Here is a 12,964-nt window from a genome sequence, read left to right as displayed (position 1 = left end):
GGAACATTTACAGCATCAACGATTTCTCGAAGTTTAATTCGGCGGTCGGCTAAAACGATATTTTCAATTTTCTTAACCATATCGTCTGTAGTCACCTCAATTGGGCGGCCTGGGCGATCCTCATCAAAGACGGTTGTTCTCCCCCGCTTTAACTCGTTAAACCAGTATCTGACGGTTGTCATAGAAGGAGCACATTCATGGTAAACAACTTGCATTCTTACTTTTATTTCATCACATGTTTTTCCTTCCAAAAACAAGAATCTAATTACAGACCGATACTGCTCTTTCTCCATTTTCACAATTTTAAGTTCACGCTTTCACTGAATCGCTGTCAAATGAGAAAAAAACAAAAGAATGCTGTTTTTTTAAAAAAAATCCCACCTCTGAAAAATGGCTTAAAACGGTTGTATAGATATTTTCGGCCCGTGATATTAATACATTTGGAAAACGGGTACTTATCAAACAGCCCTCGTATTTCTTCGTAGCACCTTATTGGACAATAATGATTATATCAACGGTTTATAAGAAGATACTTTTTATTGATATCAATTAAGTATTAGTAAAAAATTAAAGAGGATTTCGTAAAAATACGCAAAATTCATAAAGAATGTAAGTGGCTAGAGTTTGTGCGGAAAGAGAAGAGTCGTGGAATGGGGCCCAAATACATTCCACGACTCTTCTTTTTCCTCACATACTCTAAGTAGATTTGGCCAACTCCGTAATGGTATCGTCATCTTTATCTCATTGGATTATCGTTTATTTCTTAATTTGTATCGTTCTGTATTCGACACTCGTTCTTTATTCGTCTTTTTCGATTGTTGTCATTATCTTCTTTAATCTGTAACTCGTCTCTCTCTTTATATGTCTTATTCGTTTTTCGTCACGCTAGTAGATAAAAATAATGCATGTCGAATTGCTTGCAGTGCGAAATGGCGACGAAGTTATGTGACGTCAGTATATAATTTTACTTTAATGTCCCAAACATGCAATTTACGGGACCTCAACCTCACACCTTTTACACGGGTTCACTAAACTTTTTTCATACCACTTTTGCCCTCTAAAAATGTCAGAGAGGCGCTCAATAATTTATATGCCCGGTGTCTGCGTGCTTGTGGTTAATTACGTGTGACTTTTCAGATAAGCGTTTATTAAGGTGGAATGAACCCGCTGCGTCTACGTAAGCTGTGGCAAATGTAGCGAAGAAACTAGTACGTTTATGCCGTTTTAAGGCCTATTATTGTTTGTTGTTTATAGCACTTGTTGTTTATTTTATTTAAGCCTTTATTATACGAACTGTTTACATTTTATTTTATGTTTATTTCTACATGCGTGTTCGTAAAGTATTTATGACCTAGGCCTCTTCCGAATCGCCTTTTTCTACCATGTTTAAGTATTTGTCCAACATTTTCTTCCATTCTTGTCTGTCTGTTGCCATTTCTTTCCAGTCTTTTCCTACTGTCTATTAGGTCTCTGTCCTATATTGTTTTTGGTTTGCCCTTTTTCCTTTTACCAATTTTTGGATTCCAATTTGTTGCTATTTCTGTCCATCTGTTATTTTTCATCCTGGCTTCAATATATGTTATTAGGTAAACAAAAACGAAATATAGTGCATGATGATGATGATGATTCATAAAAGTATTATTTGTACTACATCCAATATGTTATAAATTCTTCAATGGTACCTACGATAGAATTGTTATTCCTTATCTACAAATAATTGTTCTTGACATAACAATATTTCGATGTTGTTAAGAGCTTCAGCTCGTTAGTGACTTAAAATATAGGAGCCTGATTCAGATTTAACAATTTGTTTTGGTTTTGATACTAGCTTGAAGATCGCTCAAGCTGATTGGTGCAGGCGAAATCGCACTCTTATCCTCTAGCTGCCCATACGTCAAACCTTGCCAAGCAAAATGAAATTTTATTTTGTCAACACATAGTTCAAATTAGAATGGAACAGGAGACCTTTTTATAGGTCTCTGGGTGGCTAGAGGGTATTGGTGCGCGTGAGATACCTGGGCTATAACCGCGAAAATCGAAGTTCGCAAATTGCGGGCATCTGTCTCTGTCTCTCTAATTACGTCTTCATTGGTGTAAAAGAGAAAGATCCCCGCAATTTACGAAAATCGGTTTTCGCGGTAGCCCAGCTGATGACAAGAATCAAGGTCGTATCTAAAATAATATGAAAACCATGACAAATTGTTAAAAGAGGATTGGCCTCTAGATCGCCGGTTAGAGCTCTTACCAATTCACGGAACTTACGTACAGAATGTCATTTGATACTTAATTTGTTAACCCGTGCGAAGCCGGGGCGGGTCGCTAGTTTACGAATAAATGATCTGAAATCTGAAATTAATAATGAATTTTCTATGTTCTAAAATTAAATAACTTAATAGGATTAAGTGTCCGTTGAGATCTTCCGCATTCGTCCTGATTGCATTACCTACTCACTCTTACCTTGTTTACTCCCCTACCCTATTAGTATTTCCCGCACAAAGCAAAGCCTTCTCCGGATCATTAGGCTTCTAATTTAATTGTGTCCAAACCCACGGACTCATTAATTCTGCAGGAATTAAATTTCCATCTTGAGGGACACCGAGCTGAAAGACGTAATGGAATAAACATGAAACGGGGGGTTTAAGGATATTTCACATTTTTTTGCCTGAAACTCCGGCTGTAAGGTCGAAATTCGCGTTTGAAGTCAGTTATTTAGATGTAATGGGATGTGGGCCTTTTTGAAGTCGTCGACCGTGCAGTTACGGATGAAAACAAAATGGCTCATATATAGAGTGTATACTCTTAAACAAAATATAACATCTGAAAGGGATCCTGGAGATTATTAAGGTACCCCGACCTAGTTTTAATGTTTTAGTGGAATCTGGTTTGAAAAGAGAGGGTGTAGGAAGCTGTCATCTCGTTTGAATCTGCGCGGCAGTCACGCTAAGTAGGCAAGTAGATAAGGTGAATACGGATAAGTGTGGTATTAAGGGTAAGTGTGGGTGGCCTTCATTCAGCCTGTTGACACATTGATTGGTGTGTATAGCCAGTTCATACATTTGGCATAAAACTCGCAACAGATACTAGATCTGTGTATAAACACAGGCCTCAATGTGAATGCCTGCCACACTTACCAGTATTGACATTACTTACCTCTAATTAACGATTTTGTTTGAAGAAATGTCACAACTTACAACAAATTTGGACGGCCATCGCGTGAAGTTATGCTTATAAATTTATAGTATTATAAAATTACAGCCCTGAATATATAATACAGGAACTCAACTGGGAGTGTCAACTCTAACTGTACCAGTTTATTGTTTTCATTTTACAGTAAAACGTGGATAATTGGAATCACGAGGGACCGGCCATTTTGCATAATTAAAAGGGGTATTCCATTTGACTTGTGTTTCAAATATCCAGCACAAAACGGGCGATGGCAAGATCATTTCACAGGTTATACATAAAATTATTTCAACAAAATGTAATTTACGTTAATAATAAGGATGTAAAAAGGCTTTTAAATTTCACGGCAAACAAACCCAAATCAAAATCAACTTGAATCTAGTAAAAGCTTATTAAATCTAGACACCCATAAGAGCGTATTTTTTTTAAACAAAAGCGTATTCAAGATAATAAAGATCACTCGATTTTTACATTAATGTAGGCCGTTCTTTTATCAAAAGAGACTATAATAGTCCTGTCATGTTCTATAGAAAGTAAACCTGGCGTATCCCAGGCTTTCAGATCCACCTAAGCATTTATTCGAACAACTCATCCTATCATAATGCCACAAAACGACAAAGCCTTAAGTGACACATCCTTTCATAACCCACAAATGCTTACCAGCATTTTACCACTTTTTTCAACGGTCGAACCCTTTCGCTCATATATCGATACATGTTATATCCACTAAACCATCGTAAAAAGACCTCTAACCGTGTTTTACTTTGTCCTTAAGCGTGCGAATGACGAAATGAGGGAGCTCTTTATAAACTGGTGGAGCATTCCACGCTTTCAAGAAAAAGGGTTTAGTTGGTCCGACCTACTTTTTCAGAGCGTTTTAGGCGCCCTTTAGAAAAATATTCATATAAAAATGCGGATATGAATGTTGCGTTGGATATTGCCGGAATATTTGGTTGTCCAATAAAACGAAGGATGTACTGAGCGTTACTTTAATGCTTTATTGTTCGTATTGAATTGGGCATGTCCCAACATGCCTTTGTTATTTGACATTTTCCTTTAGATGTGTTTAAATGGTGTTCTATTATTCCTTAATCGAGGATCTGGTCTCAAGGATATGATCAAAGGTTGACGATAAATGTACCTATTTATTTGTGTTAAATATGTAGCCTGGAAAATGCAAACTGACTTTTCACAGCTTGAGTTGAGGTGTTGAGGTACAAAAAAGTTGTGAATATTTTAGGTAGAAGCTTTGGTAGAAGTGAAATTAAGTATAAAATAATATCGAGCACTTTAACTGGAGATTAAAACATTCTTTACTCAAGTATAATTTGGGGCTTATAATGAATATAAAATAATCAAACCCTAAATATTTTTATTGATTGATTGCCAGCATCACTCTACAACTTCTACAAAGTGACTCGTTAAAATCGGTACAAAAAAAACTAAAGAATCCATAATTATATTGATTTATTTACTTACACTGATTTTTGCTTATCCCTTTATACAAAATTTTCTATATATCACAATCAAATAGCGACGAGAATCATTATTTTAAACAATGACTAGTGACATCAATGAATATAATGTTATGCCACGTTTACATCAGTCCGATTACTGATATACATACGGATAATACGGCTGGGAAGTGTGGCATACGGATAAGTGTGACTGGCCTTCATATTGGGGCCTGTTTATTGGGAGTTCATACATAATGCTACTTGCATTTAATGGCACTGTATCAATAAAGTATGAACTCGCAATAAACACTTACTATATTAACAGGCCCCAATGTGAAGACTAGTCATACTTATCCTGCAGCCACACTTATCCATATTGACTTAATGTTAGTTCACGGCATACCGTGAACCTATAACCTATAACCTACCTAGTACCTATAACTAAAACTTCTAACTCATAAGTTAGAAGTTTTAGTTATAGGTACTTCATTTTAAAGTGTAGACTCATGATGCCCCAATAATCGGCCAGTCCAATGTAAACGTGCTCTTATAATGCATGTACTATCAAAACTAATGCTTTTAAAACTATTCACAATTTTTACATCTTTGAAACCATCTCATTCATCAGCATAGTTAGGAAAATAAGTAGTTTTATTTAAGTATTTACGCATACTAACTAACTACAATAATAGGTAACATTAAATTTTAAAATAAATGATCAGATGGCGTTATTAAAATATCCTTTTATGTGTGCAGCCCAATTGAATTTGATACTCAATGGTATGCATAGGTAAATTGATATTTACCAGGTACTTATACGAAAATTTACTGGTATGTTTTGACGTAAAATTTACCTGCAACAAATCGATTTGAAGGACATTTTTACATTTCCGTGAGAAATTGTCGTACATAAATATAGATGACTCATATTTTTAAATTAAAGTGGTTCCGTATATAATATTTTATACATATTTGAATACATAGGTAAGTGGAGATTATCACTACCTTATACATTACAAATTGAACTCTTTGTATGAAATAAATCTAGTAGTTTTACATTAATAGCACAGAGATAAAAAATAACACTGTAAAACACTAGTGGCCTAATAACAATAACAAGTTTGACGTTAGTCAATTTTGGTGGTTGTCTGCGATTTTTCTTCTTAATACTACTCGCATGTTTTTTTTAATATAGGTAAATAATATGAGTCAGTCTCTTTAATACATCGCAGAAAGTGTCACATATGTATAAGGAAGATGTTCAGAGTCCCATAAATGTTTTAACCTAAATAAAATGGTCATGACACAGTTTTAAATGTACCTAATTACTGAATTAATAAAAATGTATAACACAAGATAGGCGAAAATACGGCAAGGAAAACTTTAGTTGTATTACTATACCGTATAAATAATATAGACTTGGCAGGAAGTTGCCTTTGATACACTTTTTACAAAAAAGCCTGTAAATAATTTACATTTACTTTGAATGTCCGCCCGTAATTGGTATCGAGGCTTCTTAAGCTTTCTTATATTCAGAAAGGCGAACTCTACGTTTGAGATAACTATGTATTATTAGTTAATATTCACTGAGAATTGTATGCCGAATTAGCATACTGACAGATTTTTGCTATCTTGGGACAGTTTAATAAGTATATTATTTCCTTGTCGCTCTCAGTAAGACAAGCAACAACGGTTGCAGTCCGCGAGTGCCGATAGAAGTGAAAACTCAACTCACTATGTTACCGACGCCCGGTAACACGATACATACGTTTAGCGGAGGTATTCTATTTATTTATTATATATTAATATCATTCTCAAATAAGATCACACTTTTTCATTGACATGTTTATTTACATACTGCCATAACAACGTCAAATTATTTGAACATAGGTAGTCTTGAAAATGAGTCCGCAACATAAATGTCAAATAACATTGAGTTTTTCTTTATTGATTTAAATGCCATTTAAATTATGAGTGGCCACCTTACGGGGATTACGGTCACGTGATCGCCTTACGCCCCTTACGGTCACGTGATCGCCTTACGCTGGTTCGAGTTTATCATTTTTTCCCCACCTCAAAATGTGCCCAGCGCCGCTAAAGAAGTTTTCACTTCAATAAGATAACATAAAGTGCCCGGCTACTGGATGTTGTACCTAATACTTAACCCACCACACTTTTTTTGTTGAGCAATCAAGTTCGCTACATAAACCCACAAAACTTTACTTAACTCTTAACCAAAATGGCGGTGATAATTGTTGTGTCAGTTTCTACGACGAGATCAAAATCAAAATGGCGTACAGCAAGATGGCGGCGGAATTGCTAGGCGCGCGCGACGCTAGCGCCGAGGCAGGGTTGCGGACGCATGCGCGAAACTCCTGGTATTCTGCGCGGGTGATCGCGCAGTAGTGGACGTGTACGCACGCCGTGTCGCAGTCGAAGTCTGGCGCGTGGCGGACTCGTAATGCGCTTATGTACCTGGTGGAAAGAAAGCGGATTGTTAGAAAGTTATGGGTGTATTTACTAAGGAAAAGAGCAATTATGGTTCACACATCACAGCGGTGGTTTTGTCTCTTTCTCCCTCTAGTTTGGAGACTAATGGAAACACCATAATTTAAGTTATTTCCGTCGTGTTAACTTTGCTGCGATTTCACGAATAGCTGACGCTTGTGCTGAAAAACTCATTTAGTCCAATTATTTTTGGTAAAAATTGCTTAAGTATTCTAGTCTTTTAAAGGCCATTTACGCCTTTTTGGCTATGGAACCCTTAATGTGTTTTAAATTGACTCTGTGATTATTTATTCATCTCACTATCTAGTGAGAAGTAGCCTGAGCCAGGCGCGTCTCACTCCGCGATTTCATTTTCGAACAAGTACCTACAAGTACATGCGGCCCACACCAATTTTGGTGTCTAGCCATAGTAGTTGCCGCGCACCGCTACGGAATGGACGCCTGCTCGCGCTTGCGCCACCTGGCGGTTATATCTGTCGTAATTAGGGTTTGCTCCCGGTACTGAGTTTGTATGGCGAGAATCGGGAATTCCCGGTTCTCGCCATACAAACTCAGTACCGGGAGCAAACCCTAGTCGTAATAGACGCGTTTTGTTAAAGAGTGAATCTTCTGTACCTAGTACTATTATTTCTTTTGTGATCTAGCTCATAAACTTAAGAAGCTTAGTATTAAGCTTTAATATTGAAAATACCCCGTATAATTTTAATTAACAGTTACGCAAAGCCACAAACCGAAGAGAGTAACAGTCGGAGAGTGAATGATTGCATGTATAAATGCATAAAGAAACAAAGAGAATAAACAAATACAGGCAATACAGCCAGCGCTTTGGTAAAAAAAGCTCATCTGCATATGGAGGGCTGAACGTAACATTTTGTATTTTTTGGAGGAAAGGTTAAAATTACAAAGTAAAGGCAACATGGTATTGTTCGAACGTCAGATGTGTGTTATTGGAATGAGGGATATTAAGCTTTTAGAGTAGGCACAATTAAATATATTTCACAAAACAATTATTAGCGTAGCGTCTTCCAATTATATTAGGTACGATATTTAGGCAATTTTATTTAAAAGTTGTGCACTTATTTAGATCTGGGAATGTGTATGTTACTTAAACTAAGGATTTGGAAAAAAAATCCTAATAGAAGAAAAAAATGACTATATTTCAACACATTTTTAGTTCCTTCCATCTTGTTACCGTCATAGAAAATCTACACAAAAAGTTAACGAAATGAAAAAAAAAAAATCTTGAGGCACTTTTTTTCTCAAAAATCAGGATTGAAAGAGATCGTGATTCTTAGTAAAAATAACATAAAAAAGTTCCCAAATTTGTAAAAAAGGGTAGTGTACAATTTAATTTAAATGAAATGGCCCGTCTTGCAAGTAAAACCAGCCAAAAACATGTCCAGTACTGGGAAAATACTGAGTAAAATAGGCAAGGAAATGTTAACTAAGTTGCTTAAGACTACAAAAGGTTCGTAAAAAATACCTATTGTTTTTTCTTTCCCTCATTCCCTTAAATATTTTTTTCGTAGATACTTCCTATTTTGTTCTAGTTAGAATCGATTTTTAACCGAAACTCGTAAAATAAATTGGATTGTTGATTGACGCGGCATCATGATTGGAGTGAACGAAAGAAAAGGCAATTTTTGTATTTCCAGTTCACGCAATAGACGTTGAAATTAAGGCTTAATTTGATCTCAATCTAATCTTGATGAGCTGAAATGTTGAAATGACATTATTTCCTTTGTAAAACTTTTGACCATGGAACGCAGAACGCCATGGAATATTCAGTCCCTTGCGACTTACGATTCTACTAATTTTAAAGGTGATTTTCGGCTGTCAAATACCTGCAGCTGCTTTACTGTTGTGGCTTCGTTGTTACCACCCCTGTGTCTGTCAATTTCCTTGATAACAATATTAATTAATTACGGTCGCGACGACGTTCATTGCGTCACTTATTTCATCAAGGAAATTGTCAAATACCAGTGACAATTTCAACGACGCCGTAACCTTCAAGTGACGTCCAAAAGTCACCTTCAGTGATGCTGCCGCCCGGATATTTGATATTTGTAGCAGCAATGCAACGCAAGGCAGTAATGTCGCGCTGTAATATTGCAGCAGTAACGCTGCACGCTTGTGTACTTAGTCCGAATCAAAAAAGCGTGGTCGGAGTCTTAAGTGTATACTCCCTATAAAGTATCTTATATTATGTACTTACTTGTTAAAAATAGTCCGGTCATGATAATTCCTGATGCGATCCGCCAACGCGTCCAACGAGGTCGCGCTGACTTCCCGCAGACCGTAGTACTGGGTCAGGTTGTACTCGATGGCCCAGTGGTGCTCGCCGCGGTTTGTCGTCACGTCCAGGTAATACTGAGTGTAGTCCAACACCTGTTAAAACGAAGTATCATCATCATTCATGCCACCACCTTCACTGGGAGTAAAGGATGAGTCACGCTAGAACGGTCCGAGACGAGGCGTCCGACACTTCGTTTTCCGTGACGAATGATCGGTGATCACGTGATGTTATCCATAGAGAACGGTGTGCCGGTTCCGAACCGTTCTAACATGAGTCACCCTTAAATGTACGAGGTGTTTTAGATTAAGTATCTCCATTCTATGTTTCTTTAATCTGCATTGAGATACTTAATACAGAACTTTTATGGTGTATGATAAAGTTTTCCTTTAAGCATTTAAACTATAAAAATTCATCCAATTTTGATATCACAAGCGCTAAGGTATAACTAGCTCTTATGTATTAGTTAAGATGCGCTGAAATGAGATACAATTCGAAAAGTTTGAATGCTTCAGATTCGAACTTCTAACACCGCGACTGCCTTATATTTATGACAAAATTAAGAACAATAAAGTCTGTACTTGACTAAACAAGTATTGTGTTTCAAAGTCTAATCATAATAATGTTCAGATCGAAGTTTAGACAGCCGGCAGACCCCTTTAATAGATGACAAACTTTGGCGCTGAACAATTAAGTCGAAGTTCAGTTCATAGTAAGTATTTTCCAAATATAAAGTTTCTATGGGATAATTTTGATTTATTGAGACTAAAATTGAACAATCATGCTTATTCTAAAATTGGAGATATCTGCATCGGTCCGTCAAGCTAATGGCTCGTTAAAAAAATAAAGCTTTTTGCTATGAATTGAAACATGTAGAGAAATTTAAGCCTTACAAAATATGAATGTCCTGTTTTCGTGAGTAATATGAGACATTATTATTGTTTTGTTCGCATTCATTTAAAAAAACCTACATCAACCAAGAATTTGACATAATCACAACTTGTGAGTATTTCAAAATACTTCTTAGGGGTCTTCCAGAAATCATGGTTTATTTGGCCTATTTTTGAAAGTTTTGCACTTTTATTTCAAAAAACGTAATGTAACATTAAAGTATAAAGAATACGGTAAAACTAATTTCTGCAATAACAACAAGAAATAATAAGAAACAATAAGGGTTCCTTTGGTGACTACGTAACCCTAAAAATCGGACCACTAATAAAACAGTACTTCTGCAATAATTTTTTACATTATTAATCTGTATTTACTGGTGAGAACCTGTAATTGGCTTTTTGTATCACATTTATAAAACCTATTAACATGTTAACAGCTGTTGGATCTCCGAATAGTAATAAATAAAATAAATAAATAAATTAAGCCCAAAAACAAGAGACTTGAAAGTTTTAAGGACCATCATTCGGCGCGTGAGGTATAGGACGTAGGTATAGTGTTTCGATCTGCGTCAGGACTTTGTTTTGTTTTCTATCAAACTAATACGAAAATAGACAAGTGTTATTTTTTTACACACTTTTATTTAGCTTCACCGCGTATATTCTTTGTATATATCCACATATATGTGGTTCAAATCTTGTAACTTAAATTTGAACCACTTCCCGGTGTCTGATTGAGCTGAAATTTGGTATACTTCCGTATTTCCGATGACAATGCAATATTATGCTAACATGGAGCTGATCTGATGGTGCAGTCGGAATATAGCCAAAGGAACTCTTCAATGGAACATAAACACATTTAGTTTAGGCTTATTAGAAAGATCTCGAGAAGCACTCTTAGCAATAAAAGTGTGTATCAAAAAATATTTTACAGTACATATGGCCCTATTTTCACGCACTAGTGCGTAAAATAGCACTTTTCGTGCGATGTCAAAACTTTAAAGGGCCATATGTATGTACTGTAAAACGTTGTTCGATACACGTGCGAATAGGTAATTCGCAGCTCGTGTCGATTTAAAACACTCCCTTCGGTCGTGTTTTAATTTATCGCCACTCGTTTCGAATTTCCTCTTTTTCGCACTTGTATCGAAAATAACTATTTGACGGTCACTTGTTTTTTACCTTGCCGTTGTTGGAGTCAAACTTGTACAGTCTTAAGCCCGGATTGGATATGCTGCCGGCGCCCCTCGGGGTCACCGATGGCGCTAGGAATGCCCAAGACACCGGTCGACCTAAATAAAATAAACACAACATTATTACCTGGAGGTTGAACCCCTAGCTATTTCATTTTAAATCTTCAGCATTAAAAATGAGAATTGTTGACACTGATTTAAACTTTCACGATTTTTACACATTATTAAATTGTACAACGGGACTTAATCGCGTATGCAAGTTTTAAGATTTACTTCCGACCTTTCGAGGACGGCGTTGTCCCCGTGGTCTCGGAGAAGACTGGCTTAAGTTGACATCAGCATCTTCTAACCGCGCGAGTTTTTCGAACTACCCGCACTTGGTCTTGGTCTTGGTCGTGGTCCGAGACCACGGGGACAACGCCGTCCTCGAAACGTCGGCGGTAAATCTTAACATAGGTACGCGATTAAGTCCCGTTGTACAATTTAATAATGAGAATTGTTTATCTGGAGTGGGGAATTTCAAGGTTAGTAAAGATATTCGTTTCATTAAGTATTCAAATTCTGATGATAAGAATAAGTAAAACAATTATTTTATACTGTTGTAATCAAAATTGTCAGATTGCAATGAAAACAAATGGGAAGACACATCTTTCGCTTAGTACTGGTTATAAACTTGGGTCTCTATTGTTTCCCAAAAAGTTTTAAGTCATAATTTATTTGGTTCAGAAACTCGTCAACTTTCAGGACTGCCATAAGACAAACCTAACCTAACCTAACGTATCTATAGGATAACCTTAGGAAAATCCTGAAAAGTTAACGGTTTCAGTTTCTTTACTACTGATAATATGACAAATACAGTCATTATGACTAGGGTTTGCACGACGGATCTGAAATGTATGGGAAGATCCGCGGATCCGGATCCAGATCCGGATAATTTCATAAATTTCGGATCCGGATTGCAAACCCTAATTGTGACTTAAAACTTTATGGGAAACAAAGGGACCCCATAAACTCACCTTCACTATACACAAGCCTGAAGGTATCCGTATGTCTATGGCCATAGAATTGTCCCACGATGACGTCACTGAATGCTCTGATGGGGTGTATCAGTCTGGCATTCGCTTGAGGAATCAACTCACCACCAAGCGCCCAAGTGCTATAAAACCTTGTCTTGATGAGGATGAGCCTTCTCTTAGTAGTATTGGGAACAAGCGACGAATAAACTTACCTTCACTATACACAAGCCTGAAGGTATCCGTATGTCTATGGCCATAGAATTGTCCCACAATGACGTCACTGAATGCCCGGATGAGGTGTATGAGCCTAGCGTTCGCTTGGGGAGTCAACTCGCCGCCTCCAGCCGCTGAGGCGCTGCCGGCGCCGTGGCGTTCTTCCACGCCCGGGCCGGCGTGTGCTACTATGTACACCTGCGACAAAAATGCT

At 37.0% G+C, this 12,964-nt stretch overlaps 1 protein-coding gene across 1 annotated transcript in view; it reads right to left on the bottom strand.

Moving 5' to 3' along the window:
- Nucleotides 1-6,899: 6,899 nt before the first annotated feature.
- The window catches only part of LOC134649408 (acid sphingomyelinase-like phosphodiesterase 3a), a 93,034-nt gene continuing 86,969 nt past the window's right edge, over nucleotides 6,900-12,964 (bottom strand). The window contains exons 7-10 of the mRNA XM_063504158.1: nucleotides 12,750-12,948; nucleotides 11,511-11,620; nucleotides 9,364-9,536; nucleotides 6,900-7,115 (exon numbers count right to left, since the gene is read on the bottom strand). Of these exons, the coding sequence (XP_063360228.1) occupies nucleotides 6,908-7,115; nucleotides 9,364-9,536; nucleotides 11,511-11,620; nucleotides 12,750-12,948 (690 nt within the window). The 3' untranslated portion in view covers nucleotides 6,900-6,907. The remainder of the gene's footprint in view (nucleotides 7,116-9,363; nucleotides 9,537-11,510; nucleotides 11,621-12,749; nucleotides 12,949-12,964) is intronic.

The sequence above is a fragment of the Cydia amplana genome, chromosome 7 (assembly GCF_948474715.1).
Source record: "Cydia amplana chromosome 7, ilCydAmpl1.1, whole genome shotgun sequence".
NCBI lineage: Eukaryota > Metazoa > Arthropoda > Insecta > Lepidoptera > Tortricidae > Cydia > Cydia amplana.
The sequence above is the reverse complement of the archived record's forward strand: the minus strand, read 5'-3'. Positions and strand labels throughout refer to the sequence as shown.